The sequence below is a fragment of the Bidens hawaiensis genome, unplaced genomic scaffold (assembly GCF_021521415.1).
Source record: "Bidens hawaiensis isolate Kalapana, Puna unplaced genomic scaffold, B.hawaiensis_p1.1 tig00006386_1, whole genome shotgun sequence".
NCBI lineage: Eukaryota > Viridiplantae > Streptophyta > Magnoliopsida > Asterales > Asteraceae > Bidens > Bidens hawaiensis.
Window position 1 is genome coordinate 809,143 of NW_027491428.1, and position 19,657 is coordinate 828,799.

General features: G+C 36.3%; 4 protein-coding genes across 4 annotated transcripts; 3 read left to right on the top strand and 1 right to left on the bottom strand.

Moving 5' to 3' along the window:
* Nucleotides 1-217: 217 nt before the first annotated feature.
* Nucleotides 218-1,831, top strand: LOC143632216 (WRKY transcription factor 22-like). The gene is made up of 3 exons (XM_077100786.1): nucleotides 218-615; nucleotides 985-1,095; nucleotides 1,396-1,831. The coding sequence occupies exons 1-3, from the start codon at nucleotides 218-220 to the stop codon at nucleotides 1,793-1,795; spliced, it is 909 nt and encodes a 302-aa protein (XP_076956901.1). The 3' UTR covers nucleotides 1,796-1,831.
* Nucleotides 1,832-4,088: 2,257 nt separating this feature from the next.
* Nucleotides 4,089-6,282, top strand: LOC143632217 (probably inactive receptor-like protein kinase At2g46850). Its single transcript, XM_077100787.1, has 3 exons — nucleotides 4,089-4,883; nucleotides 4,972-5,055; nucleotides 5,192-6,282. Exons 1-3 carry the CDS (start codon nucleotides 4,091-4,093, stop codon nucleotides 6,280-6,282), a joined length of 1,968 nt encoding a protein of 655 aa, XP_076956902.1. The 5' UTR covers nucleotides 4,089-4,090.
* A 94-nt stretch (nucleotides 6,283-6,376) lies between these two features.
* On the bottom strand, nucleotides 6,377-10,387 carry LOC143632218 (3-methyl-2-oxobutanoate hydroxymethyltransferase 1, mitochondrial-like). The gene is made up of 5 exons (XM_077100788.1): nucleotides 9,936-10,387; nucleotides 8,377-8,583; nucleotides 7,491-7,637; nucleotides 7,217-7,270; nucleotides 6,377-6,670 (listed from the first exon to the last, which is right to left on the bottom strand). The coding sequence occupies exons 1-5, from the start codon at nucleotides 10,347-10,349 to the stop codon at nucleotides 6,431-6,433; spliced, it is 1,062 nt and encodes a 353-aa protein (XP_076956903.1). The 5' UTR covers nucleotides 10,350-10,387; the 3' UTR covers nucleotides 6,377-6,430.
* A 481-nt stretch (nucleotides 10,388-10,868) lies between these two features.
* LOC143632233 (uncharacterized) lies at nucleotides 10,869-17,398 on the top strand. The gene is made up of 11 exons (XM_077100800.1): nucleotides 10,869-10,934; nucleotides 12,059-12,326; nucleotides 13,624-13,760; nucleotides 13,848-14,019; nucleotides 15,055-15,293; nucleotides 15,379-15,479; nucleotides 15,833-15,905; nucleotides 15,982-16,050; nucleotides 16,131-16,238; nucleotides 16,308-16,433; nucleotides 17,194-17,398. Exons 1-11 carry the CDS (start codon nucleotides 10,869-10,871, stop codon nucleotides 17,386-17,388), a joined length of 1,554 nt encoding a protein of 517 aa, XP_076956915.1. The 3' UTR covers nucleotides 17,389-17,398.
* Nucleotides 17,399-19,657: the final 2,259 nt, after the last annotated feature.

Consider the following 19,657-nt stretch of genomic DNA (forward strand, 5'->3'; position numbering starts at 1 on the left):
ATCCCAAACCCTAATTCTTGTGAAGGCCAGCTGCCTCTCTCTCACAAATACACGCTTTGATTTTCATTTTATTCTACTTTCTATATTTATACTAAAATCCAAAAATAAATGTAACAACTTTCTATATCATATTCTTATTATCATCTCACACATCCTTTCTTCTCTCACTACAAAAAGTCAGCGCCTTCCTTTGTCTTCATCTTCCTCTCCTTTTCACATGGATGCTGATTGGGACCTTCATGCGGTGGTCAGAGGCTGTTGCTCCGCCACCTCCACCACCGTCACCACCGCCGCCACCACCACAACTGGGCACCTAGATGATTATACTCCACAAAAGTCAACGCTTTATGCACAAAATTTTAATGGTTTTTTCCCAGATCCATTCATGAATAATCTTTACAACTACAATATTAATAACCTTGACTTTCAAAATCAAGAAACACCACCACCACCACAAAGTTTTCAAATATCACCTTTTTCTTTGCTAAGTGGACATCAAGATCCACCATACAACCGCCAGAAACAAGATAATAAGTTTGAGGTAAAGCAGCAATCTTTGGGCATCTCTAGATGTACAACTGCTCATGCACAGAGTAAAGCAAAGATCAAGAAAAGGTAAAAGGAAAAAAAATATATTGCTTTTTTTAGCTATTTTTCTTTAGTTTCTTTACAAAACATTTGTGGGTCTTTATTCATTTCTATAATTATAAAAAACCCTTGAAGCAAATTGTTTTTCAAGCAACATTTATATACTTTTTGTGATATTTATAATTTTACATACTTTTTTCTTTGCTTTTTGGAGAGTATGTTAATGAACAATATATATTGTGTGAAACTACCCACATGCAGTAAAATAAGCTTTTTTTAGTATATTGAATTCTTGATTCATTATTTTTCCATAATCTTTAGAAATTGTAGAAATAAATGCTTTGATTATAATGTTTTTATGTTTAATGATTGTATTTTTGTAAAAATATTTTATAGGAAGAATCAGATTAAAAAGGTTTGCCAAGTGCCAGCTGATGGATCATCTCCTGATTTGTGGTCATGGAGAAAATATGGTCAAAAGCCTATCAAAGGATCCCCATACCCAAGGTTTATATTCTCATTCTCCCCATTTTTTAAAGTATTTTTGCAACCTTTTATTTATATCTTTTAAAATATATCTGCAAGTTTAATTTATATATTGTTTAGGCTGACCTATATAATTATATTTTAACATGAAAAATGTATAAATAACCACACTAATAATTATTATGCTATATCACATTGTTATACTGTAATAAATAATAATAATTACTCTAGTTAAAAAAATATAGTGGAATTATAATTTAACTCATTTATCATGGTCAAATTTGTTTGTATTTGATCCTAACATATATTCGTTTTTAATAGGGGATATTATAGGTGTAGCATATTAAAGGATTGTTTGGCCCGAAAACAAGTGGAGCGTAACAGATCCGACCCGGGTATGTTAATAATCACCTACACGGGCGAACACACCCACCCGATGCCGACTCAAGTTAACTCATTAGCCGGAAGCACCCGCAACAAAACCGCCACCACTTCCGGTGACGATAACAACGGAAGCAAACCCACACCGTCACCGCCAATTTCACCGGCAGCCGGCATACCTCCGGCGACAGAAAAAATCGACGAAATTGAGACCGATGATGATAACAATTTCGATGCATTCGATGGGTTGGATGAGCTTGTTGGTTCGGATGTCGGTGACATGTTTCTGTGGCTGTCGAATAATTTGGCGGCCACAACCACAGCCGCCGGCGGGAGTTGACTTTTAGCTTTTGACTTTTTTATTTAACTTTTTTTTTTACTTTTTTATTTATTCGTGTTTTTTTTTTTTAATTCTGACAAAGTGAAACATGAATTTGACATGGAAAAGAGGGGGTATTTCTTTTTGTAAGTGATGCAGGCTTTTGTCATAGATGATGATGTTAAAAGTATTTTCTTGTTGTACAAAGTGCATCAGCTGTTGTACAATGTGCAGAGTTTGTTGTAAAGTGCGTTTACCTCTTTTGGTAAATAGGGTATGTTTTCTTTTTCCGGATCAAACCATAAGTAGTATTTATGTAATGTGACAGGAGAGAATAAATAATTAAACTTTGGCACATGACACAAGCTACTGCCCCAACTCCACAGCCCAATAAATGGCCCAACCATCATAATTCAAGCTCTAAAACACCCATCTTTTGAAGAACTCGAAGCCCACCTGGTCTCTCGTTCCACCTGACTCAGGCTCGAATCTTATTGGGTTTCAACGGGTATTCCGAACCAAATACAAACCCGATGGTCAAATTGATCGACTTAAGGCACGAGTCGTTGCCAAGGGTTTTCATAAATGACTAGGAATATTGATTATGCCGAAACCTTTTAGTCTCGTTGTTAAACCCGCTACTCTATGTCTCCAACTAGAGCCTTCGTCAACTTGACAACAACAGTGTTTTTGGCTCCTTTCCAGAGGATGTCCAATGTCCATATGGCCCAACCCCCGGGTTCATCATCCGACCTATCCTCCACATGTTTGCAAATTAAACAAAGCTATTTATGGCCTTCTGTAAGCCTCACGGGTATAGAATGACGAGCTCAAAGCCTGGCTTGACTCTTAACATTTCCATCCCACTATCTTCGATTCTTCTCTTTTTATTTGCACCTCCGGTCCATCTCCCATCTATATTCTTGTCTATGTCGATGATACTTTAATGACTAATCACCGACCCATCTTTTCCTATCATGAGACTAGTTCGATCGGGAAATTCGGGATCGGTACTACCGAGCACATCCCCAAAGGATACTGCCTATAATTCAAAGGCAAATTGGAAATAAATAATCCAAACTTTTGTGTATTGACCGATAATAATTCCAACTTCGAAAATCAGTATCAGCGGTCCCAACTTTCAACTATTTTTGTCTCAGTGGTCCTCCATTAAAAAGCACTTAACACCGTTATGTTTTTTACCTAAGTTTCAAACAAATATTTTAGAGCTTTTGATCGGAAGAACGATACGATTCAACCGATGTAAAACTTATCTCATCCAAGCGACGAAACAATGTGTCAATTCGGATGTCTGAATTTCCAATTAACAAAAATCAAGTCATTTGAATCACCGTTTCGAGATAAGTTTTACATCAGCCGAGTCATATCTTTCTTTCAATCAAAAGCCCTATAACATCGATTTGAAACTTGGGAAAAAACATAGCGGTGTTAAGTGTTTTTTAACGAAGGACTATTGAGACAAAAATACTTGAAAATTGAGACCGCTGGTAGTGATTTTTAAATTTGGGATTATTATCGGCCAATTCACAAAAGTTGGGATTATTTATTTCCAATTTACTTAATTCAAATCATTTTTAAATTATGTCTCAACATCTCACACAGGGAATGATCACTATTATATATGGAATGATTGATGAAATCCTCTATTCAAATTGTACATCTGTGTTATATCAGGCTTTTAATTAGTTTTTCATCGTATTTATATTCTGCCCATTGTAAATGAAAATATTATTACAATTCATCCCTCGTAAGCTATCAAACCAAAGTTTGAATCTAGCTTCCACTAGTTTTCTGTCTTTTAACTTTTTTGAAGGTCACCCGCCACCACAATCGATTATTAATGTATTTCTGTAAGTTTTCCAATAACATGTCCTAATTACCAAAAAAGGATCGAGAATAGTCTATATTCGATTTTAACACGATTTTGTATACCAAAATCTATTTTGTTAACAAATAGTACATTCCATAAAAAAGGCTAATTCACACGTCTTTTGAATCATATGATAAGTTAAATAATAGATAAAAATCCTAAAAAGTAACCCAAATCTCGAAAATTAAGGCTTCAAATCCAATAACTAAATACTCGAGTCATGAATAAATGTGTCCTCAAGCTCACATGGCGATGAAAACCCATCACACAATGCAACCCGGTACACCGTTTTACAGACCATATTTCTCCATCTCACCTTCCAACATAATATTATTATATAATATGTCAACATATATTCATATACAACATTTATATATTTATATGCATATACTAGAATCTTGACATTCTTCAATAGTATTAACAATATGATCATCATCATTGTTTTCTTATTGCTGGTGGTGCCACCAGCTGCGAGTGGCGGTAGCCGCAGTTGCCCGCCCGAAAAATGCGGAAGCATTGACTCTATACCGTACCCGTTTCGCCTAGACAACGGTTCGGGTTGTGGGGATTTGCTTTCGGATGCTTTTTGGCTCTCTTGTGTTAATTCAACTTCATTGTTTGTTAGTATTGGATTATATAAGTATCAAGTTCTTCATTTTTTCCCGGATGGTGGCGGTTTGTTAGTGGCTTTCGGTAATGAGAGTGCTCGTTATTCGTCGTTGTGTCAAAGGTATTATGATCTTAGGTTGTTTAGGTTTCGGGCGAATGATTATTTTGGTATATCAAAGGATAATGTGGTTGGTTTGTATGGGTGTGGGGATTCGTCGTTGTGTCGGAGTGATTGTGGTGGTTGTCGGGACGCTAACACCACCACTACCGCCACCACCTTTGCAGATAGCGGGTGTTGTTACTCGTTGTCTAAAGATCGTGGTGGTGTTTGGCGGGTGGGTGATAGTTTCACGGTTTTCGAGGAGTTCGGATGCAAGGGTTTCTCTTCCTGGGTTGGCTCAGGCTCAGGCTCAGGCTCGAGTTTGGACAAGAGTGATATGAAGCATGGTGTTAAGTTAGAATGGGCGGTTCCCAGTTCGTTGATCAAAGACGTTTGTGATTCAAATGCTCGAATTGTTAACACGAGTTCGGTGATTTTTGGTATGAGGTGCGAATGTGTTGATGGGTTCATAGGCGATGGGTTCGCTAAGGGGACCGGTTGCTTGAAATGTGAGTCGTTTTCTTAGTTCTTTTTGCGAATTTTAGTTTCCAAAGTTGATTATTATATAGTTTAATGCAAGTTTTCATACTTATATAGATTGTGTTAGGGACGGATCGGTCGTGTATGGCAAGACGTGTTATGCTAAGCGACACGGTAGAGGTAAACAGATGCTTATTGCGGGTACGTACCTCGTATATGAATGGTTTTTTGAAAATTCTATCAAAGCCAGCTAAACTGTACCGTAAACATCCCTAGAATATTCTATATGAATACCGAATTACTGATGAACTTAATGTGGCTACCTTTTAACATACAGGAATTCTCACATTAGCCCTCTCGCTCGTAACATTAATTGCGTTCTTCTGCTTATTAAAACGCCAGTCCAAGCCAGGAACCGCCGATCACGATCAAACTCGAAGCCAAAACAGTGCTTCACTAAAGAAAGCATGCAGAACTAATTTATTTACTCACACGGAACTAGAACAAGCCACAAAAGGATTCTCCGATGATCAAAAACTCGTCAACATCGGGCCCGGGGGCACTATCTACACGGGCACCCTTACAGACGGGATCGAGGTAGCCATCCACAAAGTACATTGCACAACTGAAACTGACCTCATTCATGTTTTGTCGCGTATCAAGGTTCTATCAGAAGTTTCCCACACAAACATGGCCCGTATCCTCGGCTGCTCAATCGACTCGGGTTACACCCCACTTGTGGTATTCGAGCACCCGGGAAACGGTACGCTCGAACAACATTTATGCCAAGCTAGAATCGATGGTAAAATCGGTCTCGAATGGCATAACAGATTAAAAATTACTGCTCAAATATCAAGTGTACTCGCATACCTACAAACCGAGATCTTCCCACCCGTGTTCCACCATGGTCTACAATCCGGGTGCGTTTTGTTAGACCATGACATGTCGGTAAAGCTAGTCGGGTTCGAGTTATTGGACCATGGTTCAGACACATGCAGTTCTGGTTCCGGTTCCAATTCCAACGCCCCATTTTCAAACAAAAACGACGTGTACGCTCTTGGTGTGATGCTTTTGGAGATTTTAGCAGGCCGAAAGTCGGCTGACCTCGCCACTGTGGCGTCAAGGAAGATTAGAAACGGGAAGGTGGAGGAAGTGGTGGACCCAATGTTGTACTACCACGAACAACCACTGTATAGAAAAGAGCAGATGGGCATTGTGGCGGATGTTGCCACCCGGTGCTGCTTGTTTGGCGGTGATGATGGACGGTTGGGGATGCATGATGTAGCGCGAGAGTTGGTACATGTAACAAAAGAGAGCGCTGATCATGTCGGTAGTAAAAGGGGGCCTGCAGGGCTAGAAGAAACGTTTTCTAATTCGAGTCTTTTGCAGATGATATCATTGTCACCGGACTCGATTTATGCAGCATAAGTGTAATAACATTCCAAATGTTTTTGAGATTATTGTGTTTAAATGCTATTATTCAAGATAATGTGAATGTAATAATAACTGTATAGCATGAAGTTTAACTCCACAAGACTGGCATTCTAACTTAAAACTAATGCTACAATTCTGCAGTTTAAATCTTCTTACATGCCTCAAGGTTGTCAGCCGCCTCTGCCGCGGCGGCGGCAGCCTTATCCAATCCCATTTTTTGCAGTTCCTTCGAAAACCCATCAACCTCGGCCTGATTGATTTTGTACGGGCTGTAGGCCACCCCTGGAAATGAACGGTTTTCGACTTCTTGCTTGTAGTCTGATAAAGCTTTGTTTATTCCTTCGCCTATTTGAGCAAACTGCTTGCAGAACTTTGGAGTAACCTATAAAAATAATGATTGGCTCATTAAAATCTCGAATCGAGACAAGCTTTAACGAATGAAGCTCGCTTAATAAATGAGCCTGAGCTGCATATACTGAACTTGACTAGGCTCCTAAGCCTATTATTAGCCTATTATTTATACAAATATAATAATGCTTATATAATAATAAATGTCATAATAATATTACTAGTTATTAAATGTATAATTATGATAAAAATAAGTAAATAATATATCATATTATTTATATAAAATTACAGTTATATAAAATATAAAAGAAAATTATATATGCAATACAAAATAATCAAATAATAAACGAGTCGAACCCGAGCTGAGCTCGATCATTGGATATAGAGCTGGAGGCGAGCCAAAGTTGATCTGTGTTGAGTTAAACGACCCTAACTCGAGCTCAAGTTTGGCTCGTTCACACCCCTGCTATACAAACACACAATTGTAAGCTGAAAACTTGTCAGAAATGGCAAGTTGTTTGCAACTTTCATAATACGGAGTAAAACGAATCAAGAATATAGTTTTATATTTGATGCAAACCTTTGCGTGATGTGGATGCTGCATCATTCCCAAGAGATCATGGTAAACAAGAACCTGCATCAATTAATAGATAACAATGAAGAGCATCCATAGTTATTGCTCAAAGGTTATTTTATCCACACGCAAATTTTAATAACATATACATTTAAAGAAGAGAAAATCACAAATATATTAATTTTCTTATATGTGTTAAACTTATATAACCATTTTCTAGTTGTGCAAGGAACTTAGGGTTTATAATCAAATTAATCTATCATCAAGAAAATATATGAACCTGTCCACTGCAAAAAGGGCCCGCCCCAATACCGATGGTGGGTATTTGAAGAACAGAAGTGGCGGCTGCAGCCACTGGTGCAGGCACACATTCAAGAACAACAGAGAAACAACCGGCTTCCTGTAATGCTAGTGCCGTCTCCACAACCTACAGGTCTTATGTCATTTGGAATGTTTACATGTATCAAAAAGAGGTACAGTTTGACTTTTGAGGTCAAACATGGACTTTTCTGGCTTCAAAATTGATATGGCTTCTTTTAACTTCGAGAGAATGTATGAAAATCTGCCAAATTATTTAATGGATTATCAAATAGGAATATTTTTCTTGCAATATGACAACTGGAAAGTCAAAAATGGTTGACTTTTAAAGTCAAACATGCACTTTTCCAGCTTCAAATGATATGTGGCTTCTTTGATCTTTGACAAAATGTTAACAAAATCCACTAAATTATTTAAACAAATTCTACATATGGGAATATTTTTCTTGCAATATGAACAACAACCCGTGTCAGATTCTAGGAAACTGAAAACAAAACGTTTGACTTCAAAAGTCATATTATGCATCCTTTCTATAATGTCAAATTATAGCCTACAGAACAGATAAACATCTATTCAATCACTTGATCAAAATACATTTATACGTCCCAAAAGCTGGTATATTTGACTTTTGCGAACAAACGATGTTTTCCGTCATAGAATTTTGACAAAAAATATAAATGTCAAGTACACTAATCTGTGAAATAGATTCTACAACCGCAAAACGTTTAAATTATTATTAATGAGAAAAGTCGAAAAGCCATATCAATTTTTGACCACGGAAGCCATAAGTTTGACCTCAAAAGTCAAACTGTACCTCATTTCTTTATATCAGATGACAACTTGAGGACCTTGACAGCACTGAGAACATTCCTCCCTTGAGGTCTAAATCCACCAAGAACGCTAATGGCTTGAGGGGTCAACCCTACATGCCCCATTACTGCAATCCCGGCTTCAACAATGTGTTTTGCAGCCGAAATTCTTGACGGTGCACCCCCTTCCAGTTTGGTTGCATCCATTCCGCCTTCTTTTAATACTCTGACTGCTGTATCAACGGCCTGCGCGGAAGAAAAATAGTGATATTAATTATTCTTCATATGAAATACAAGAAAATCACTCAAATGTATAAATAATAAGGAAACCATGGTTTTGACTTTTCGGGTTCTTTAAAGCTTGGCCTTGACCTTGACACATGCGTATTAAAGATTAAAGATTTGATGCTATTAAAGATTAAATGAAAAAGAAAACCATGATTTTGACTTTTCAGGTTCAGATTTTGGACTTTTAAAGCCTGACCTTGACACTAGCATTCGACTCTTTCATGTTTTATTGATGTTTTCTCTTAAGCCATTAGATCTCTGAGTCAACTCTAGTATATTACAATAGAAATTTACAAAAGTAGTCATGGCCTCTATTGTCAAATCAGAACAAGTTTACACATCCATGACAATGATCTGGAGTATCACTGAGGTTTCGTATGTCATGATGGCATACGCTAATCTTTGGTCGTGTATCTACTTTAACTCACCTAAACCCTAAATGTTTTCATTATATAACGTGAATCAATACACAAATAACAATACACATACGAGTCTATACAAGATATAGTGTCATGTATCACATCAGTTTGAAGTCATCATTAATGGGAAAAGGCATTATACGTGATTAAAACACAATCAACCAAACAATTATTTTTGTGATTTTCTCGTATTATTTCGACCTCAAAAGTCAAACATACCGAATTCAAATTCAAATATCACAAGAGCGGACCCTATGTCTTTGTCAGTGGTCATATCTGTCTTTGTCAATCAAATGGCATTCAACCTATATGACCCACTTGACCACTTTTTTCCCTATCAAACAAACCATATAACACGCTAACAGTGTCTGGATAGTGCGTTTATGTTCTAAAGAATATGTAACTTTGACTTTTTTGGTCAACAGTCAAACCAACAACCAAACCTTAAATAGATTCATGAAATACTTAAACCTTTGGTCATGTCTCTACCTGAACTCAGCTAAACCTTAAATTAAATATATTCATTCTATAGATGAATCTATGCGAGATATGGTGTCATGAATCACATTAATCTTACATATAGTCAAAAATGCAGTTTTGCATACTGAATTCAAATCTCACAAGAATGGGTCCAACTTGCTTGTCGGCCCATATGACCTTTTTGGCCCTATCTCTTTGCTAGTCGTCACATCAGTCAATTTCTTTGTTAGTCAAACACATAATACAGATAGTACAATACTATTATTCGGCCCTAATATGGCCCACATGATCATTTTCGCACTAGTACCCAGTATACTACCATACGACCCGTTTAACTACTTTTTCACCCTGTATTCCAACAAACATACAACTTTGACTTTTTTAGTCAAAGGTCAAACCAAACCACACTACCTGTTGAGAACTAGACTCATAAGTCCCAAACGCGAGATCCCCAACAAGCAAGGGCCGTTTCGCCCCTCGCGCAACGGCCCGACAATGCACCAGCATCTCCTCCAAACTAATCGGCAACGTGGTGTCATGACCATGAACCACCATCGACGCCGAATCACCCACAAGCGCAATATCAATCCCGGCACTGTCCAAATGCACCGCCGACGGGTAATCGTAGGCCGTCACCATCGTAATCGCCTCACCTTGCTTATGTTTCTTCCGTAGGCTGGTTAATGTCACTCTCTGGTCAGGATTTTGAGGCTTTGGGCCGCCGTAGACGGTGCTTTCTGGTACGTTGCTCATGAATTGTATGTAAGCGGAGATTTTGGAAGTGGGTTTTGGTTTTGAGAGTATTCTGTTGAAGATTGCGGCCATTGGGTGGGTGGGTGGGTGGGTGGTGGAATGGTGGTGAGTGGTGGTGAAGTTAATTTAATGTGGTGGAGATTACTAATTTGATGTTGCAGGTTCTGAAACATGAGAGCTAACCCTGTGTTCCCAAGTTTAAATTAAAGATAGAAGAGAAAAATGGGAAATTAAGATAGAAAGGAAAGGAAAGAAAAAAAAAATGATTTCGTGTTTCCGAGTTTAATAAAAAGAAGAGAAAAGGAAAGAATATTAATTATTTTATGTGTTCCCGAGTAGAGAGGAATAGAAAATAAATTTACATTTTTACCAATTTTGTAGGTTATCTCTTTTCTCCTCTCAATTTCTTTCCAATTTGGAAAGAATTGGAAAGAAATATAAATACACTAAAAACCTATTGTCTTCATTTTTCTTCTTTTCTCTTCTTTTCATTAAAAAAACTTTGGAACACCAATTTTGTTTATTTCTCTCCAAATCTTTTCTCACCTCTCGTTAAATTAAACTCTGGAACACAGCATAAGTGTTATGTAGATGTTGGTGGGCTACATAGGTTTGGTTTGGTTTGGTTTGGCTTTGATTGGTGAGTTTTCTAGTTTGGTATTTAAACCAAGTATAATCCAAACAAAACTCTAGTTTGGCTTTTAAAAATATTCTGAAGTTGTTTGTTTTTTTTTTTGGAACGACAACTAAGTAATACCGGGTATTTCATATGTGGCTCTCACTGGCTAAATGTAGCCTGAGCCGGCCACAAGTCCGGACGGACGGAGCCCCTCAGTTTGTTAGGTTAATGATTTTTTATTCACCCTTACCTTCTATTTTCATTCACAACCCAACCGGACCTAACTATTTGTTAAAATATTAATTTCTTTCTCATCCACCTATAAACCTAAATTTTCAACTCTCATTAACAACCCAACCAAACCAATTTTCTTTTATTATAAAATATAATTTAAACTTTAATATAAAGTAAAACAATATAATATAAACTGAGAATTAAATATAATCGAATCCGTACTTGTTCGTGCAACAACCGAACCTTCAATGAAAAAATAAAAAATAACCGAACTCGTTTCAGTTTTAGTGTGTTATGTTTTAAGTATGATACTCTAATTTTACTGTGTTTTATTAGCAACATGCTTGCTTGATATTTTATTATGTTTTAAATATAAAATAAGAGGCCAAGTAATACAGTTTCTCATTTAAAATTGAATTAAATCAAGTGTGTTGTTTGTGTCAGACTCAACCGACTGCCGGTCGGTCCAACAACTAAGTTGTGAGATATTATTGAATTTCCTTTTTTTCTTTAATCATTTGTACTCAACCGACTAAGTAACTCCCAATGGGAGTGATCTAAACAAACAATCATTTAATTTTTTTTTGTAACTGTCAACAAATAGGGAGTTAGGTACACTGTACAGGGTGAGTTAATGACAAAAGACACCATCAGCTGATCCAACGAAATCGTACGAAGACCTTAAGTTTCTCAAAGTTATTTTTAGTTTTAGGGAAACCTCAACCGTACGAGGGCTCACTGGTGGTAAAATCGAAAGCCTTAGAGATAGAACCGGAGATCATACTTCCTTCGTTATGAAAATGAGTCAGCTCAAGTTATGTTATTTTAAATTAAGCCTTTTTACCTAATTTGATTCGAGGTTTTTAAATAGCCAAGTAGAAATAGAAACACGATAGGTATATGAAACTAATAATAAAATAACAACTAGTCCCGTGAAATTGTAAAAAAGTCAAAACGGATAAGTGACAGGTTGACTGACTATCAGTATTACTCAAACTCTTCCACCTTCCAACAACTCGCCCTAAATCTAAACACTTGCATCATCAGATTCAGATCCACCATGAACCACCACGTCACCGGACCTTGGTACTCCGTTCCGGACCTCCGTCTTCGAGACCACCACTTCACGGTCCCACTCGATTACTCCCACCCTCAGTCTCCTAAGATCTCCGTCTTCGCTCGCGAGGCTGTTTCTGGTCATTCACTGCTTTTATTTATTTATTTAGGAATGAATAATAATAATAATAATAATAATAACAATAACGTACATGCTAAGTGATTTCTAAGTTTGGTGCTATGCTATTAGTTAATTAATACCTTCTGGTACTTGAGTTTCTTCATTTTTACTCTTTGGATTCGTTATCATACGTGTTAGTTGAAAATTTAGTCACTAACGATTAATACGGATTAACCGGATTGAATTGTGTATGTCATTTTTCATAATTATGCACACACACAAAATTTTACATATAATTTTTCTAAATAAGTATAATCGTTTTAAAGATTTGACCAAATTTGTTAGGTTTTGATCGAAGTTTGACCAATTTTGACTGGTAACAATTTTTGAGGTCTGATTAGGATTGTAAACGAACCGAACATTTAGCAAACAGTTCGTGAACTGTTCGACGGGAAGTTCATTTACGTTCATTCGTTTAGTTAAATGAACAAACATGAACAGAGGTTGTGTTCGCTTATTTGTGTTTGTGAATGTTAGGTATTGTGTTTGTTTACCGTTTGTTTATGTTCGTTAGTTATAGGTTTCTTTTATATTTTTATAATAGTTTATTTGTAATAACAAACATAACATTTAAATTTTATAATTTTATTCTTTATGTTCAGTTTGTTTCGTTAGTGGTTTGTTTTATAAAGTCATGCTTTTAACTAACAATAAATCTAACTTGTGCTTCGTTGGCATTATCAAAATAAAACCGCCGATTGGGGGATGATAATGCTTATGATTATTATTATTATCTCAAGTGCTTAACTTTATACTTAGTTAAGGTGATTATGTCAAATGTTTTGGATTAAGAACGTTATATTTCTCTTTTTTTCTTAAATAGCACATTTTCATTTGTGTTCGTGAATTGTTCGTAAGCAAGTTCAATTCCTTAACGAACGAACACAAACATGATTTTCCATTAGGTTAGCGTTCATGAACCGTTTGTGAACATGTTTAATGCTAAGCGAATGAACATGAACAAGGCTTCGTTTAATTCGGTTCGGTTCGTTTGCAGCCGTACCGCGCCTAATCTCAAATTTTGCAACACAACTGATCTTACTTTAACTACAATCCCAAATAGTTTGACATTACATCAGAGTTTTCTTATTATTCTAATTATAAGTTGAATTTTGTGTAAATTCATAAGTTCTATGTGAAAAACTTGTTGAATCTTGATTTTGATATAAATTTTGAAGCTTGAACAACTATTAGAGTGACAGTGTGACAATTAGGGTTTCAAGTTTTGCTTTTTACATAAACTGATGGAAGTGCAGTTGGAAAGGAAGATCAAGATATGCCATACCTGTTATACTTACAAGGTGGACCGGGTTTTGAATCACCAAGGCCAACTGAATCTAGCGGGTGGTTGAGTAAAGCATGTGAAGCACACCGTGTTATTCTATTGGATCAGGCATGTTTGCTAAACTTTTACTATTAAATAGACACGTTAATATGTTAGTTTAACTTATTTACTCTCTTTTGATGTGATCAAATGCAGCGAGGAACAGGGTTGTCGACTCCTTTGACCACATCATCTATGCTTCAAATGAAATCTGCACAAGAGTTGGTTGATTACTTGCAATACTTTCGGGCTGATAATATTGTGAATGATGCTGAATTTATTAGGAAACATCTTGTTCCCGAAGATGGTCCTTGGAAGGTTTTGGGTCAGTTATAATAACTGTTTTTGTTCTTAATGTTTATTTTATATTTAGCAGTGTAAATTGCACAAAGAAGTAATGTGCTTTTGTTGGATTTCTATTTGGGGCGCCACACTTTGTTTACACTCACAAAAGGCTTGAACTTTTAAAAAGTTTCCGTCCAGGGCATTCTTGTAACTTAACCAGCTTCTATCTGGAAACCGCCACGTCAGCAATTAAGTCAATATGGTTGTCATTGCCATGACACCATGTTGACAAGGTGATCTGGCCAGCCAATACCCCCCTAACAAAATTTTTAGTAATTTGAATCTTCTTATTAACATATTCTAAAGTTTTATGTTTTCTAAAATGGGTAAATTTGAACAATACTAATCAAGTTTTCCCAGTGTCCCACTAAAGTCACTCGAAGTTTTTGTTTTTCCAATTTACTTTCATTAGGTGTTCCAATCCTTTGCAATTATTTTTATAAATTTTAATGTTTATGAAAATTAAGTGAGCTAAATGAAACGTATATTAATATTTGTTACCATTTAGTGATGATTTTTTTTTTCCAATTTGACTTAAGTTTTAACAATTATGAAACCTGGTTATTATTTAGTGAATTCTTTTCTTCACTGTTATCTTCTTCTTCAAGTTAGTTGAAAAAAAATATCACTTACTAGAAATCAAGATTCATATATGTTTCATGGGTTTGGATCAAATACAAATGGCTTTAATCCTGAGAAGTGTACAAATAACTAGAGTAATTATGTTAACACTAGAGTAATTATTATTACACTATAACTTTTGAACTAGAGTACTTATTACTACACTATATTACGCTGGATTTGAACATATAATGAAAGTTATGTGACTTTAGATAAACAAAAGATATCTGAGTGACTTTAGTGGAACACTTGGTTACTAGTTGGTAAAGTTTTCCCTTTTTGAAATTGCAAATTAAGTGTGATTAGAAAGCTGACCATGGCTAATCGCCATTTAGCCGGTGGAAGTTATTGCATTAAAGTTTACACTATGTATTAACAACTATCTATTTCCATGCATAGAGTTTTGGTGGCTTTTGTGGAGTAACCTACCTCAGTTTTGCACCAAAAGGGCTGAAAGAAGTCTATCTAACAGGTGGAATCCCGCCAATCGGTGATGGATGTACAGCAGAGGCGGTGTACAATGCTTGCATCGGTCCTATCATCACCCAAAATGAGAAATACTACAAGAGATACCCTCAGGATATTGAGATTATTCGTGATGTTGTAATTTATTTACAGGAGTCCGAGGGGGGCGGGGTGAGTTTTATAAACAATTCTAAAACTTTTTCATATTAAAATATATATCGCATTGTCTCTAATCGTGTGTTTTTGTATATTATAGGTTCCTCTTCCATCTGGTGGTTTATTAACCCCTCGAGGCCTACAACTCCTTGGACTTACAGGCTTAGGGTCTAGCACGGGTTTTGAGCGCTTGCATTACTTGTATGCCTTTATTAACTCACTTCTGTTTCTTAATACTCTTGTATGTCTCTATATAAGCGCATTGTTTGACTTATTAACTGATTAACTGTTAATCAATGAGTTCGGTTCGGTTTTTTTTTTGGATTTGCCATTTGGGCTCAATAAATTGGCCCCAAAAAAGTAATGAATTTGAGCCTGAAACTTTGGGTGCGTAATTTTTTTTTAATTAATAATTAGTTGATTACTGCGCATTTGGGCCTAAAAATTTTGGGTTAGGCTCGGTTATGCCAGTTATTTTGGTCACGAAATGGTTTTTCTTGGTTGCATGTGCGGCGTGCGCCCCTAGTTTTTTTGATGCCGTGTTCTTTGTTTAGGTTCGAAAGAGTGTGGGACCCGGCCATCTTTCCTGGAGCAAAGAAACAAATCAGTTATTACTTCTTGAACGCGGTAACAACATGTTTCCTTTCGTCTCTACCTTTTATGCCTGTAAATAGTTTTTTGCTGACACGTCACTCATGTACAGTTTGAGGCGTGGCTTTCGTTTGATACAAACCCACTGTATGCTCTTTTGCACGAGTCTATATATTGTCAGGTGAGTGCACAAAATAAACAAAATTCAATTTATTATTTGATAATTTATTGTTTTAACTTTATCTTGATTGTAACGCAAAGGGGGCTGCATCACGGTGGGCTGCTCACCGAGTAAGGGTAGAACATGAGCATAAACTTGATGCTGTAAAGGCTGCTAAAGAAGGCCGGCCTGTTTATCTCACGGGAGAGGTATTCAAGAAAACACTTTTATTGCAACATGTTTAAATTTAAAGGCATTTGACCGTTTGCTTGGTTCAGATGGTGTTCCCATGGATGTTTGATGAAATTCATGCTTTGAGGCCATTTAAGGAAGCGGCTAATTTGTTGGCTGAGAAGAAAGATTGGCCTCCTCTGTATAACAAATCAGCATTGAATAAGAACACGGTATGCATTTTCTAGGGATAATTTCTTCTCTCTCCCAAAACATGGTGCAATATCATGTTTATCCAACAATAAAAAATCATAATATCAAATACGGGTGTTCATTACTGCTCGAACTGTCCAGCCTGAACTCCAGAACCACATTAGACAGTTTGAGATCCAAACGGTTCGGTTTTGACTATTTCTGGTTTGGAACTTGGAACCGGTTGTTTAACTTTCATTATTTATACATGATTTTTTTTTTCATTTTTGGAACATATAGTTATATGTATGTGTTACAATCATGAACTATTTTTATCATTTTAAAAGCCGATCTAGCCGACCCACCCACCACACCGGATCGGTTTGGTTTGTTGTTTCCTGAAATCGCAGTTAGCGGTTTGGCCTATAATTTTCAAAAAGACCGGGCCACATAGGACCGTGAGAACACTCCTAAATTATCAAATATTCCCATTTTCAAATTTATGACATTCATATCTTTCCTTTAAAACTTGCATTAGGATATGAGAATTTGGAGTGTCAGGAGATAGAGAAGGGTATAATGGTCATATTATAAAATGTATACATTGAATGAAAGTTAGTATTTTGAATGGGTGCCTTTGATATTAGTTTTTTTTGTTAAATATGACATTATGATATCATGCAAGTTTTCACTTTTCGGGAGTACATATGAAATTGCCAGGTTTTTCTATATAAAAATGTTTTTATATATTTTTCTGGATTTTGATTTCTGAATTTGATGTAATTTTGAAAAACTGGACAGGTGCCGGTTGCTGCTGCAGTTTATTATGAAGATATGTTTGTTAACTTCAACCTGGCAATGGAGACGGCTGCAGAGATAGCAGGCATTCGGCCCTGGGTAACTAATGAATACATGCACTCGGGTCTACGTGATGGCGGGACTCATGTTTTAGATCATCTGATGGGATTGTTAAACGGCAAGAAGCCGCTTTTCTGAACCCAAGGTTTTGACTTATTTATCCGTTTTTGCTTCTAGTTAAATAGTTCCATACTAGTCGGATTTCTAGTTGGATCGTGTGACGCTCCCTTGGGCCAAGTTTTTTACAGTAGAATTTTGATGTTCTGTTTGAGTTCCATACAGGCTTGTATTTGTGTTTTGCACTTCCGTTTACATATCTAGGGTGTAAATGAGTTGTATAATATATATTTGCTATTTTAAATAAAAGTTATTATATTTATATTGCTCGTTTAGGCTTGCGAGTCCAGTCAAGCTAGGTGTATAAAGCTCAAGCTCGAACTCATTAAAGCCCAGCTTGATATGAGCGCAAACAAATCTCAAGTAACTAATGAGCAACTCATCTCGTCGTGCTTGTATCCTTGAGGTCTTTCTAGGGATTTAATGATACGTAAGAAGTTGCGGAGAGGTAGCAAGTTCTCTTCAAGAAAACATGACTAGTGAAGCTATCCAGGGATGAAACTCAAACAGGGAAGTTGAGACCAATGGAACCGGGATCTGGACCGGTTAAAATTTGTTTACTACCGCTTTTGGCCTTGGGACTGTAGTCTATACGGACTTGGGATTATGTATTTTGTAACTACTAGCTTGGGGTGTTGGGTTTTAACCAACTGGTTGTGGGTTCTAGTTTCACTTGTAACATGGTATAAAAACTGGTGTATAAAAATAAGATATTAGCCGTTTAAAAAAAAGTATTTTGTAGCATGTCGTTTCTAAAAAATCTAACAGAAAGACTTAATATATAAATCAATTTTTATGTATATTCATATAACAATAATATTTAAAATGTAAACATGTAATACTTTTATAGGTAATAAATAGTATGGATGAGTTTGTTACCATACCGGTATCGAATTTCCCGATTTGAAATTTTCCAAAAATTTGATACCGGTACTGATACCGGAAATCCTCAGTTTGGTATGGTACAGGTACCGGTACCAATAACTTAGACAGAAATTCGGTAAATACTAGTGCCGGTGCATGGTGACATTTGTCCATCCCTATTTCCCTAGGTAATGGATTCGTTTAGGTTCACACTGGTTAAACCTTAGGCCTCTAGCTCATTTCCTCAAAACTCTAATATAAGCATTAGCTTGACTCATACTCGTTAGGCTTTGCTCGATTCAAGCTTTTACCCTTAATTATCATCAAATGATCTGATTGTCCATCTGGATTAATATGAACTTAAGGGTAAAACCTAAACTTAGCTTTGTGGTGAGAGCATCGTCAATGGGATTCGTTGAACCCCACAGAAGCCAATCTGGACAAGAAATGGCTAAGATGAAATATATATATGACGTGCCAGAGAGAGGGTTTCAGTAAAAGAATCACTCGTGGGGAGAATAGTCGAAGAAGACCGTGCTTTTGTGAGAGGGGAAAACGAGAGAAATGACTCTTCATTCGTGGGAGGAAAAAACATATTGGTTCCTCAAGTACCTTGAGGATAGCATCCAACATGGAGGAGAGTAGCGGTCGTAAGCCCCCAGGCATATGCTTAGACCATTTACAACCAGCGTTAAAAAAACATCTAATCGGTCTTTCATCGACGGGAGGCTAAGGACTACCTATTATGAAGTGGGTCCTTGGTTGGTTTTTGGGTATTTGGTCTGCGACCACATATGGTCTCCGAGGAGGGTCTGTGATGGAAGAGCATCCGGCTCATTAAATCGGTCCAACCCAAATGTTTTTTGTTATATATAAATAGTGCAATTAGGTTTATTGTTTAGATAACTGCTTATGATGAATTAAAAAATTGTAAGTTTTTTTAAGCTTGCTGACCTAATCATTCTGTTTTGGTTATTTTGATCAACACCATTTTATTCTTAAGCCATTTGGGTAAAATCATTGAATCAATATCAGTCTAGGTATTTATTTATATTCTTTCCTTTTTTTTAATATAAATAAACACAAGTTCATGTTTTAGATTTCAGTATGTTTGAGATTTATTTTATTAAAAGTAAAATCGGGCATAGATAGTTCTTTTTGCTTCTAAATACATACAATGAATATATGCATATTTGCTGTTTTATTAGGGTTTAGGAGACTTATGAAATTATAGAAAGAGTAAGAAAAGGCAAATAAACCAGATTTATCAATGTTCTTTTTATTTAACTACTATGTACAAGTTTTTATTTAGTTCTCGAAACTTTATAATACACGTGATTAATGGAAAAAGAAAACGAATATTGGTTTTTATTAATCTCAACTATCTCCTTTTGGTCATTGCCGGTCCCAACTAACGAATTGGCTA

Bases quoted from the DNA above. Each gene is read 5' to 3' on its own strand.
- LOC143632233 (XM_077100800.1), top strand. From the start codon at position 10,869: ATGTTGGTGGGCTACATAGGTTTGGTTTGGTTTGGTTTGGCTTTGATT. The intron at 15,480-15,832 runs GTATGCCTTTAT...TTCTTTGTTTAG, and splicing joins TTTGAGCGCTTGCATTACTT to GTTCGAAAGAGTGTGGGACC. The intron at 16,239-16,307 runs GTATTCAAGAAA...TGCTTGGTTCAG, and splicing joins CTGTTTATCTCACGGGAGAG to ATGGTGTTCCCATGGATGTT.
- LOC143632216 (XM_077100786.1), top strand. From the start codon at position 218: ATGGATGCTGATTGGGACCTTCATGCGGTGGTCAGAGGCTGTTGCTCC. The intron at 616-984 runs GTAAAAGGAAAA...AATATTTTATAG, and splicing joins AAAGCAAAGATCAAGAAAAG to GAAGAATCAGATTAAAAAGG. The intron at 1,096-1,395 runs GTTTATATTCTC...CGTTTTTAATAG, and splicing joins AAAGGATCCCCATACCCAAG to GGGATATTATAGGTGTAGCA.
- LOC143632218 (XM_077100788.1), bottom strand. From the start codon at position 10,349: ATGGCCGCAATCTTCAACAGAATACTCTCAAAACCAAAACCCACTTCC. The intron at 8,584-9,935 runs GTAGTGTGGTTT...TCTTCCGCGCAG, and splicing joins ATGAGTCTAGTTCTCAACAG to GCCGTTGATACAGCAGTCAG. The intron at 6,671-7,216 runs GTTTGCATCAAA...TTATTTTTATAG, and splicing joins AGCATCCACATCACGCAAAG to GTTACTCCAAAGTTCTGCAA.
- LOC143632217 (XM_077100787.1), top strand. From the start codon at position 4,091: ATGATCATCATCATTGTTTTCTTATTGCTGGTGGTGCCACCAGCTGCG. The intron at 4,884-4,971 runs GTGAGTCGTTTT...ATACTTATATAG, and splicing joins GGGGACCGGTTGCTTGAAAT to ATTGTGTTAGGGACGGATCG. The intron at 5,056-5,191 runs GTACGTACCTCG...TTTAACATACAG, and splicing joins TAAACAGATGCTTATTGCGG to GAATTCTCACATTAGCCCTC.